This window comes from Passer montanus, unplaced genomic scaffold (genome assembly GCF_014805655.1).
Source record: "Passer montanus isolate IOZ18808 unplaced genomic scaffold, ASM1480565v1 scaffold112, whole genome shotgun sequence".
In the NCBI taxonomy this organism is placed as follows: Eukaryota; Metazoa; Chordata; class Aves; order Passeriformes; family Passeridae; genus Passer; species Passer montanus.
In genome coordinates this window covers 17,143-29,062 of record NW_024357836.1, presented here as the reverse complement: position 1 = coordinate 29,062, position 11,920 = coordinate 17,143, and the positions used below count along the sequence as shown (strand labels likewise).

Below are 11,920 nucleotides of genomic sequence, written 5' to 3'. Positions count from 1 at the left end.
CATCCCATCCCATCCCATCCCATCCCATCCCATTATCCCATCCCATTATCCCATCCCATCCCATCCCATCTTTGCCCCACAGAAATGCAGGACATCATCCAATTCATGGATTCTCCAGCCCAGACAGGAAGGAAAACTCCCAATCCAGGTGAGATTTATCTCAAACCCCCTCCCCTGGCCCCTTAAAAATGCAAATTCCCGCTGGGAAACGCCTCCGGTGACACCAGGATTGCAACGTCCCCATCAATTAATGGGATTTTTCCATGGGAACAAGCAGGGAATAATTTCCTCAGGAGCAAAACCTCCTCGGGAGCCTCCTGTCCCAAAGCAGGCACTGCCAGGGGACACAGTGACACCTGAGGACTGAAGGCTCCATCCAATAACTGGGACCAGTTGGGACCACCCTCCTCTAACTGGGATTGGCAGGGCTGGGAATTCCCAGCAGCTCTGCTCCTGCTCTGGGGTGGGAGCCGGGAATTCCTTCCCCAGGGGCTGGGAGCAGGGAAAGCGAGGGATGAACGGATGAGCTGGGCCAGGGGGGGACACTCACGGACAATGCACTGGTTCCCTCCAGGCAGAGTTTTCCAGCCAGGGCAGCAGTAGGAATGGAACCTCGAGCCGCAGACGTTTGGGCTGAAAATCAAACACAGTTTGGGGTTTTTTCACCTGTTTCAGGGGTTTGGGTAAATCCAGGAAAACAGGGAAGAGCTCCCTGTGGGACGTTTCCCTCCCAGGATGAGCTGGGCCAGGGGGAGGCAGGGGGGGACACTCACGGACAATGCACTGGTTCCCTCCAGGCAGAGTTTTCCAGCCAGGGCAGCAGTAGGAATGGAACCTCGAGCCGCAGACGTTTGGGCTGAAAATCAAACACAGTTTGGGGTTTTTTCACCTGTTTCAGGGGTTTGGGTAAATCCAGGAAAACAGGGAAGAGCTCCCTGTGGGACGTTTCCCTCCCAACTCCATCCCCTCCTGTTTATCATTTTGGTTAAAATCAGTGGAGGAGGAGGAACGTGGCATCAATCCCCTGCACTGAGAGAATGGATAAGTGGAGTATTTTTAATTAGGGGGCAGACACCACCTCTTTCCAAAAGGGATTCACCCCAGGATTTCATCCCAGAATCCTGGGAGATGGAGGCTGAAAGCCAAAGATGCCAATTGTTCCTCCCAGAGTGAACCTTGCTGAGCATCTGCTAAAAATTAGCAGAGTTTCAAAATAAACCATGGGGAGAATCCACTCCGGAGGGGGCTGGGATTAATGATGTCCCAGGAATGACCCAGGGGGAGAAGGGGATGAGATTCCAAAGGAAAAACTCCAGAAGGGCAACGCCGGTTTGTAAGGGGGGAAAAGAAAATATCATCTTCAGCAAATTTGGGATGAAATTAGAGTTATCAGCAGTTTGCTCAGGGCTGGGAAACACGAGCTGGGATCCTTCAGTGCCATCAGAAAGGGCAGGATAAAAGGGTTGTTTTAAAATCATGGCATTACAGCATGGTTTGGGATGGAAGGACCTTAAAACTCATGGAATTCCAGCCCTGCCAGGGACAGGGACCCTTCCACTGTCCCAGGCTGGCCTTGGACACTTCCAGGGATGAGGATATAATTCGGGACCCTTCCACTGTCGCAGGCTGGCCTTGGACACTTCCAGGGATGAGGATATAATTTTTAAGAATTTAAAATAAATTTTAAATTAAATTTAAAATTAAATTTAAAATTAAATTTTAAAATCCGGAGGTTTTTCCCCCCTGCTCTCAGCTCTGCCTCCTTGGGGCTCTTCCCAGAGCTGGAGCCTTTTGCCATGGATGGTTCGTCCCTTCTCACCTTCTGCGCCGCTGAAAGGGCTCATTAGCTAATGAGAATTATGCAAATGAGGTGAATGTGACCCAAAGAAGGAAGGACAGAGGGAAAACAAAGGCTCGGCGTCGCCTTTGTGCTCCTTAAACAAACGCGGGGATTAGCGATAAACAGCGAGGGAATTGCAGGGGGGACACCGAGCGCTGCCCCTCCGGCAGAGGGAAAAAAGGGGGAAAAGAGGGAAAAAAGGAGGTAAACAGGGGGAAAAAAGAAGAAAAAAGAGGGGTAAAAAAGGAGGAAATACAGGGAAAAACAGGGAAAAACAGAGAAAAAAGAGGAAAAAAAGAGAAAAAAAAAGATGAAAAGGGAAAAAGAGGAAAAAAGAGGGGGAAAAGAGGGAAAAAAGAGGAGGGAAAAAGAGGGGGAAAAGATTTTTAAAAAGAGGAAAAAAGAGGGGAAAAGAGGAAAAAATTATGAAAAAGAGAGGAAAAAGGGCGGAAAAAAGGGGGAAAAAGAGAGGGGAAAAGAGGAAAAAAGAGGGAAAAAAGATCAAAAGGGAAAAAGATGAAAAAAGAGGGGAAAAGAGGAAAAAAGAGGGAAAAAAAGATCAAAAGGGAAAAAGAGATGAAAAAAGAGGGGAAAAAAGGGGGAAAGAGGGGGAAAAGAGGGGAAAAAAGATTTTAAAAAGAGGAAAAAAGAGGGGAAAATAGGAAAAAATGATGAAAAAGAGGAAAAAGAGCGAAAAAGATGGGGAAAAAGAGGGGGGAAAAGAGGGGAAAGGATAAAAAATAGAGAGAAAAAAGAGAGGGAAAAAGAGGGAAAAAAAAGAGAAAAAAAAAGAGGAAAAAAGAGGGGAAAAAAAGAGGAAGAAACCCACTGGAAGAGAGCCCTGGGCTGGGAAATGCTGGATGGGAGCCCCGGGCAGGAGGAGCTGCCTCCCAAAGCCATCCAATGCTTTGGGAGCACCCCGATATTTCCCAGATATTTCTCCTCTCTTTCTCTTTATTCTCTGTGTAATTCCAGCCATGAAATTCTGCTCTGCCAGCTCCTCCAGTTTGGGGAGAATGGAATTCCCAGTTCCCACTTTCCCTTTCCCTTTCCCTTTCCCTTTCCCTTTCCCTTTCCCTTTCCCTTTCCCTTATTGGAGAATTTTTCTGTCTTCAAGTCTCATCCTCAGCAAAATTTGCGAGAAAAACCAAATCCTCCAGGAACAGATTCAGCCAATTCCCAACCTGTCCATCTTTTTAAAGAAATGACCATTGACTCCAGGTTTTCCCAACCTTCCCGAGCCACCTTTTGCTTCACCAGTGAAAACTGACCTAATTCCAGCTTAATGAGGATTTTCAGTGCCAAAAGAAGGGATTTTTGCTATCCATGGAAAAGCTTCTTTAAGGAAAGGACAGGGAAGTTTCTTTTGGGATTATTTCTCACCCATCCCCCTGCAGCCTTTCTCTCATTGTGAAACTCAAACAAAATGAATGTGGATGACTTCAGCCTGTGGTTTTTCCAGGGACAATGATCCCACCTCTCCATCCAGGCTGGAAATTCTTCCTCCAATTCAGGATTTGCTCTGGATTTTTGCTGCGCCCTTGGGATCAGCTCTGACAATGACTGGGGACAGCTCTGGGGCCCCCCTGGCCTCGGAGGGGATCACAGGGGACAAGATCTGCTGCCAAACGTCAGGGTGGGTTTGGGAAAGCATCTCCCTTCCCACCCCGAGGGGTTTGGGATTGTGTCAGATCCCCGGCAATGCTCGGGGTGCTGGGTGGGTTTGTGTCCCCCTCCTGCACTGAGCAGATCCCCCAGGAAATGCTGATGGGGTTTATCTCAGAGAATTCCCAGTCTGAGGAGTCCTCTGCACACTCCCCCAGGTCTGGTGGGGAATCTGCAATGGAAAAAAATTCCAGAAATGCCCCTGGGAAAGCCAGACCTGCCCCTGCTCAGTGTGGGGACAAAGGTGCTGCAAAGGGGCTTCTGAATTCCTCCCACCTGGAGCCCATCCCTGGTTCTCCAAGCAGCTCCTGAGGGCTCCTAGGAATGGCTTCAAGCCCCAACAATTCCAATCACTTTTGGTTCTGAGAGCTGGTGTTCAGAGGTGAGAGGTGCTGGATGTCTGTACCACAAGGAAAAGTTACAAAGCTCAGAACTTCCAACAGAAATTTGGATGTGCGACACTGCCAGCACAGAAATATTCCAAACTCAGCACGCAGAAACACGGGATCATAAAATCCCAGACTGGTTTGGGCTGGAAGGACCTCAAAGCCCATCCAAATCCAGCCCTTCCACGGGCAGGGACCCCTCCCACTGTCCCAGGCTGCTCCCACCCAGCCTTGGACCCCTCCAGGGAGGGAGCAGCCACAGCTGCTCTGGGAATTCTCTTCCAGAGCCTCGCCTCTGGGAGATGGAATCAATATTTTTAATTATTCTTATTCGGTTTCATCAAAGGGATGAAGGAAAACAGAAGGAAAGCCTTGCAAAGGCTGTGCAGGTTTTGGGTTCCAGCCCAATAATCCCAATCTTTTTTTATTTCATTTTTATTTTTCAGCAAGGGGGGATCTATTAAAATCTTGTTAAACACTTTTTCTTTGTCCATAAGAGCATTTTCCCCCCTTTATTGGGTTCTTCCCACATCTCCTCTGAGTGATGGTAGGAAAATCCCCCTTCTTGGTGCACATTTAATTCAACCCCTACAGACCAGCAAGGAACCTTTTCCTTTGAAAAAAAAGATTAAAAATCCAACAGATTTCCAGGAACTACTTCACACTTTCATTTGGAATGCAGCACTACCAACTCTTCCACTTTTTTTTTCTTTTTTTTTTTTCCCTCCTTAAATTCTGAAATAAATCAAAACTTCAAATACAGCCCTTAAAACTTCCAGACAAAACCCATACAACCTCTGGCTCCTCCGCCAGATATTCCTTGGCCATTCCAATATTCTCCCTCACGAGTCCTGCCAAAAACAAGAGAGCCCAGCCACGGCCAGGAGGCCAAGATCAACCATTTCACAACATAAATCAGGGCCCAGAGGAAAAGTGAGGAACAAAAGTCTCGAGTCAGAGGTTTCCAAGTGCTGCCTTCACGTTGTTCCTGGTGTGGTTCGTAGTATCCCAGGCCTGGCACGGGCAGCGAGGCTGGGACGTGGAGCTGGGAGCAGGAATGTGCTCCAGAGGTGCCTGGATCACAGGGGCAGAACTCCAGCTGCTCCTTTCCTGAGGGAAATCTGGGGCTCTTTGTGCTAATTTGCTTTTTGAAGCGTTTCAATCACTGCTTTTCCCCCCACAGCTCCCCCCAGTGAGGGGTTCTGGCTGCCTGAAACCCAGGATTGAGTTAAAAATCGGGAAATTTCAGCTTCTGGTGCCTCTTAGGAGCACCTTGGTTCAGAGAATCAGGGAATTGTTGAGGCTGGAAAAGACTTGGAGGTGCTCAGCCAGTGCCACCAGCACGTCCCCAAGTGCCACCTCCACGTGACTTTGAAACCCTTTTCATTCCCAAAATCCTGGTGGAACTGCAGGGTCAGGGATGGACGCGGACGAAAACCCTGCTGGAAATCCCCTGTGCCCCTCTCTGAGGACACCCAGGGGAGCTGGAGCTCCATCCTTGACCTTCAGCATCACCCCAGAGCCAGGTCCAGGCCCCTTTGTGTCCCCTGGCCCCAAATCCCAGCCCGTGGCTTTCCTCTCCTTTGCATCCAAGCTCAGGGAGGTTTGGAGAACCCCTGAGCATTTCTCTGTCCATCCCCCAGTGGAAAACCCAAGCTCAGGGAGGTTTGGAGAACCCCTCAGCTCCAGTTCTGCAGCTCCAGCAGTTCCCTGTCCATCCCCCAGTGGAAAACCCAAGCTCAGGGAGGTTTGGAGAGCCCTCAGCTCCAGTTCTGCAGCTCCAGCAGTTCCCTGTCCATCCCCCAGTGGAAAACCCAAGCTCAGGAAGGTTTTGGAGAACCCCTGAGCATTTCTCTGTCCATCCCCCAGTGGAAAACCCAAGCTCAGGGAGGTTTGGAGAGCCCCTCAGCTCCAGTTCTGCAGCTCCAGCAGTTCCCTGTCCATCCCCCAGTGGAAAACCCAAGCTCAGGGAGGTTTGGAGAGCCCTCAGCTCCAGTTCTGCAGCTCCAGCAGTTCCCTGTCCATCCCCCAGTGGAAAACCCAAGCTCAGGAAGGTTTTGGAAGCCCCCTGCGCATTTCTCTGTCCATCCCCCAGTGGAAAACCCAAGCTCAGGGAGGATTGGAGAGCCCTCAGCTCCAGTTCTGCAGCTCCAGCAGTTCCCTGTCCATCCCCCAGTGGAAAACCCAAGCTCAGGGAGGTTTGGAGAGCCCTCAGCTCCATTTCTGCAGCTCCAGCAGTTCCCTGTCCATCCCCCAGTGGACAATGAGGTGTCAGAAACCAGCTGGAAGCTGCTCCCGTTCCCTTTCCCCCACAATTCAAATTTGGCCCCCTCTGAGTGCAGGGGTCCCTCAAACTCCTCTCCCAACACCCCCTCCCCATCCCTCTCCTCACTTGCAGGGGTGTCATGGTAATTAATGAGCTTGCCATAACGAGCTGTAGTTAAGGCAGGCCCCTGTCCCTGCCTGGACACCCGAAATGGCAGTGCCAGCCCTGCTCCCCTCTGCTCCTGGAACCTGCCCAGGAGCTCATTAAAAGCTCATTAAAGCCACAATCCCACCCCAGCCCTGCCCCAGAAGGGGATTTGTCACATTTGGCCCTTCAGGAGAGGCTCATTTGAAATTGTCTCTCCTCTAATGGGTTTGAGGCAGGATTAAAGCCGGGCCTGGGCTGGGATTTATTGCTCCCCATGCCTTTATTAATTGTCATTTGGGAAAGCAGGGCTGGATAAGAGGCTTGTTTATTTTGCATTTAATCCCCGCTTTGCATTTATTTCATACTTTTCCCTTTATTGAAGGAGGCTGGGATGGGAATAAGCTCGAAATAAATATAATTCCAGCAGAAACAGAGCCAGTCTTTGGCCTGAACTGCTGGAGCCTCTTCCCAAAGCCTCTCCAAGTGCCCTCGAGCAGGGACAGCTCTTGCTGGGCACCTGGAGTCCCTGGGAGCAACTCCTCCCTGCCAGTCCCATGGTTTTGGTGGATTCTGGATGATCTTTGAGGTCCTTCCAAGCCAAACCACTCTGGGATTCTGCAAAACCCACAGGAAGTGGTTTGTGCCACTTGTGGGTGATATTTAAGGAAGCTGAACCAATGTTTGGGTATTTTTATCTCCCAGAGTTTAAAAAACTCCCTAAAAATAAAATCACCTGAGTCCCATTTCTCTCTCTGAATTTCTGGTGGGGCTCTGTTTTCTCATCCAGTTTGGGAAACAACAGAATTTGGAGATGGAGGGAGAAAAGGAGGCACAAAGATAAATCCCAGGAGAATTAGGGCTGGAAAACACCTCAGAGATCATCCCAGCCATTAACCCAGCAGGGAGGAGCAAAAAGGAAGGGAAAAAATCCCCAAAGGGAAGGGAAAAATCCAAATCTTGTCAGGGTTGGTGACTGTCCCTTGAGTCCTTGGATGTGTCTGTCCCTCACCAGGCTTTTGGGGAAGGAAAACGTGGACAAAATGCTCCAGGAATGGCAGGAAAATGTTGTAAAAGGCTTTGGCAGCTGGAATAAAAGGTGTGGGAAGGGAAAACTCTGATTAACTCACATTGGGGAACCAAATTCTTTCAGGGGACAAATAAAGCAGCCCTGGGAAGGTTTTCCCATGGGAGAACAGCCAGGACCCTGCCCTGCTCCACCCTCAAATCCTCAACCTTTGTCCTTTTTCTCCGTCCAGACCCAACATCCACATTTTTGGGCCCTCTCTCAGCACCCTCAGTGCCCGGGGTGGTGCCCAGGGAATCTCCAGCCCAGCCCAGGGGACACAGCTGAGCCCAGCTGGGCTTTAATTCCAGCTCTGGAATTCCAAATTCCTCCCTGGAGCCAAGGGAAGGCTCAGGCCAGGACAGAGCCAGGCTGGAGCTGGTTTATCTCCCTGAAAGGGAAAGCTGGGGGGGCTGGGGAGGAAAAGCCAAAGCAAATATTTGCAATGGTGTCCTGAGCTGTTCAATGGACACCGGGGATAAATGGGATTAAATGTTCACTGGGTGGCTTTGGGGAAGAGATAATTCCACAAAATGCAGTTGTCAAGGTCACCCACGTGCCCACATTGTGGAACAAGCCCAGATTTAAACATCTGAGCCAACCTTTAGTGACATTTCCCCCTTGGTTCGTTCCTTTGGCCACTCTGAGAGAAGCACACCTGGAATTGGGGCTGGTCTGCTTTTCCCAAAGGGAAATCCCACAGCAGCAAAGGATCCTGAGGCCTTAAAGCAGCAAAAGCCAGGTCAGGGAAGATCCCAGGATGATTAAATTTGGAAACAACTTCTGAGATCACCAAGTCCAACCTCCCAACATTGATCCATAACTAAACTTCCCAGAATTGTTTCAAGGATTCCCTTCCGTGCAGGCTGGAATTCCAGGAGGAGATGCCTCCATCCCCAAAGGTTGGAATTCCAGGAGGAGATCCCTCCATCCCCACAGGCTGGAATTCCAGGAGGAGATGCCTCCATCCTCACAGGCTGGAATTCCAGGAGGAGATCCCTCCATCTCCACAGGCTGGAATTCCAGGAGGAGATCCCTCCATCCTCACAGGCTGGAATTCCAGGAGGAGATGCCTCCATCCCCACAGGCTGGAATTACAGGAGGAGATGCCTCCATCCCCGAAGGCTGGAATTCCAGGAGGAGATGCCTCCATCCCCAAAGGCTGGAATTCCAGGAGGAGATCCCTCCATCCCCACAGGCTGGAATTCCAGGAGGAGATCCCTCCATCCTCACAGGCTGGAATTCCAGGAGGAGATCCCTCCATCCCCACAGGCTGGAATTCCAGGAGGAGATGCCTCCATCCCCACAGGCTGGAATTCCAGGAGGAGATCCCTCCATCCCTAAAGGCTGGAATTCCAGGAGGAGATTCCCCCATCCCCACTTGGGCTCCATCTGCAGCCCAAACCCAGCCCTTTTGGGGCAGTGCCCCCGTTCCAGCAGCATTCCAGCATTCCCCAGCCTCTGGCACTGCCCTGCCCCACGCGTGGGTCCCGCTCTGCTCCTGCCCACGGGCACAGGAACGCTGCCAGGAGCTGCAGCCAGAAGGGCTCAAAAGAACTTAAAATAACCCCGGATCAGCAGGGGCCAGGAACCATCTTAGAGCAGCAGAGCCCAGCCCAGCCCGGGCTCTCTGCTGGGCCTGGACTCCCTCCTGAGGTGGGAAATGGCCCCAAATTTGGGAGAGAGCAGGAGCTGCCCCACGGGACTGAGCACAGCCCTTCCCAGGGGCAAAACCCTCCCAGCACAGCCCCAGCACCTGGAGCACCCCAGGGGCAAACCCCCAGGTGACAACATCCCCCAGCCACCAGTGCCAGGCTTGGAATGGGCTTTGGAAGGGACCTCAGAGCCCACCCAGTGCCACCCCTGCCATGGCAGGGTCACCTCCCACTGTCCCAGGTGCTCCAAGCCCCGTCCAGCCTGGCCTGGGCACTGCCAGGGATGGGATGTCCCTGGGAACTGCCTGGGAATTCTGTGCCCACCCTCCCAGGAGGCCAAACCCACCCACCAGGCGGGTGTGGGGGCTCTCCAGCCCCAAGTGCCGTGGCCCCAAAAGGAGCTCAGTGCCCAGCACTGCTCCCATGGGATCCTCCCAGATCCAGCTCCGAGCTGAGGGAACGGCAATCCAGCCAGCAGAGCTCTGCTCACAACCCAAAATCTGCTTTTCCGAAGGGATGAGAACTCCAACTCACCCTCGCAGCGAGTCCTGGCCCCTTCTCCTCACCCTGCTCGGGGGTCTCTCCTCGTAGGCAGCAAATCTGTCTGTCTGCAAGTCCCCCTCGTACTGTCCCCGGGCCGGGGCCACAGCCAGCACGGCCGTGCAGCCCAGCAGGAGCCGGGCCAGCCACCAGTGCCCCATGCTGGCCCCAGGTCCCAGAGTCCCCCGAGAGCTCTGTCCAGCTGCAGGCTCCCTGCTGCCCTGCAGGAGGAGGAGGAGGATGGGTTTTGGCAGCAGCCCCCGAGTGTCAAGGAGCCGTCCTGGAGTTCTGGAAGGAAAAAAAAGGGGGGGAAAGGGATTTTTTAAGGAGTTTCTTGTTTTTGAAGTCATTGGTTGGGCCAGGCAGCTCGTCCTGGAGCTGAGCCAGGGGGTCCCCACTGTCACCCAGTGTCCCCCCTGCCAGCCCCCACCACTGCCTTGCCAAATCTTTCTTTGCCAAGAGCTGGAAACCAGGAGCTGCCCAAGAGCTGTGGCTCTGCCTCACACTGATCTCCCTGATGGAGAAACAAAGAGCAGCCAAAGTCCTCCAAGGCAAGAGGAGAACGTCAAGAACAAGCAGCTGCTGCCCACGGAGCACCATCCCACAGCTGTGCTGTGGTGCTCCAGGAGATCCCAGCTCGCCCATGCTGAGGGCACCGCTGCCCTGGCACGGGCACAGCCCCTGGCACGGCACTGACCCCCCAGGGGTGTCCTGGGAGTGGCCCCTGGGACGGGGTGGGTGATTTCGGGGGGCTGAGGAGAAGGCAAGGCTGGGATCAAGGGGGACAAGATGAGAAATCCCAAGGGAAAGGCTCCAAAAGGGATCCCACCCCACCCCCAGGTGGGATCCCAACCCCCAGCTGTGCCCCTGGGGAGCCCATCCTTCCTCCTCCTCCCAGCTCGGGGGGCAGCTCTCACCTCAGGACCCCCAAAATTTGGTGCTGCAGGAGTGAGGAATCCTCCTGGAACAATCTGTGCTGCGAGAGGCCCCGGGTGGGGAAGGAGAGGCCCCCGAGCCACCCCTGACTGTCCCCCCTGCTCTCCCACTGCAGCTTTCCCGGGCCAGCCCAGCCTCGAAAATCAGCCCAGACAGCACAGAAAATGTGTCTGAAAAAAAAAAAACCAAAAAAACCCAAAAAAAAAAAAAAAAACCCCCCCAAAAAAAAAAAAAAAAACCCCCCCAAAAAAAAAAAAAAAAACCAAAAAAAAAAAAAACAAACCAACAAACACCAAAAAAAAAAAACAACAACCCAACCTAAAAATTATTTTAAAATAATTAAAAATCATTCAAAGTTCCATTTCCCTCGCTGCTCCCAGCGTCCCAGCTGGGAATGTCTCAGCTCTTGAGGGCAGGAATTTTTCAGGCTCTAAGGTTTCAAGCGCAGGGAGTGAGGAGGGTGGGAAGGGGAAAGGAGACAAAGAAATGCCCTCCCTGCAGCCCCCCGAGCTCGGCTCTGCGGGCTCCGCTTATCTCCAGCCACACAAAAGGCAGACTGTTCCTTCCCCGTCCCGCAGCTCCCCAGGAACGGGGCACATGGAGGGAAAAGTGATAAAAAAAAATCCAAAAAATTAAAATAAATAAAATAAACTTTAAAAAAAGGCGCAAAAAGTTTCGCACTCCAGCGGTTTAAAGCGAAGGAATTCCAGCTGCATCCATTTCCCCGCGGGGGGATGAGGAGCCTGACAAATGATCGATACACGGGACATTCCCGGAGAGCTCACACAGGCATGGAAAAGTCATTTACAGCCGCCAGAGAGTCGCAGCTTCAATGGAATAAAAGCCTCCAAAAGTTCTCTGCAGCGCTGAGAAATTCCAGCAAACCCCACTTGTGAGAAAGACACTGAGAGAGCAATGAGAGAATGAAGCCCTAAAAATCAGATTTTAAACCGGTTGGGAAGGAAGCAGGAAAACATTTCCAAGGCAAGGCTGTGAGTGTGAAATGAAATCAATTTTAAAAAAATAAAATAAAATAAAATGTGCGAGACACAATCAGAGAAAGGAACCGATAAAGAGGAAAGAAATCAGCTGTGCGGCTCCGGGGCGAGGCGCAGAGTGGTGAAATACCTTTGAGTCCTGGAGCTGGTGATGTGCCCAGAGCTCCTTTGTTCGGTGGAGGTCTGGGCAGAGCAGAAGGGACTGCAGGGCTCGCTCCTGGCCGGAGGAGAAAAGGTACAGCCTCATGCAGGGGGAGGAACCGGCCGGTGGGAGTAGCTCAGCCCAGCATCCTCCAGCCAAAATCCTGCGAGGAGGGGCTGGGGGAGAGCTCGGCACCTCGGGCTCGGCCCCAGGCAAGGCTCTGAGCCCCAGTTTTGGCTGCTGACAGCGGCTTCACTTCAAAGGGGTCGGGGGTTAATTAGG

General features: G+C 52.2%; 1 protein-coding gene across 1 annotated transcript in view; it reads right to left on the bottom strand.

Annotated features, from left to right (window-relative positions):
- Window positions 1-11,683, bottom strand: part of FBN3 (fibrillin 3) — a 76,670-nt gene extending 64,987 nt beyond the window's left edge. The window contains exons 1-3 of the mRNA XM_039733381.1: window positions 11,627-11,683; window positions 9,557-9,850; window positions 774-856 (exon numbers count right to left, since the gene is read on the bottom strand). Coding sequence (XP_039589315.1) covers window positions 774-856; window positions 9,557-9,723 — 250 coding nt within the window. The 5' untranslated portion in view covers window positions 9,724-9,850; window positions 11,627-11,683. The remainder of the gene's footprint in view (window positions 1-773; window positions 857-9,556; window positions 9,851-11,626) is intronic.
- Between the last annotated feature and the right edge of the window lie 237 nt (window positions 11,684-11,920).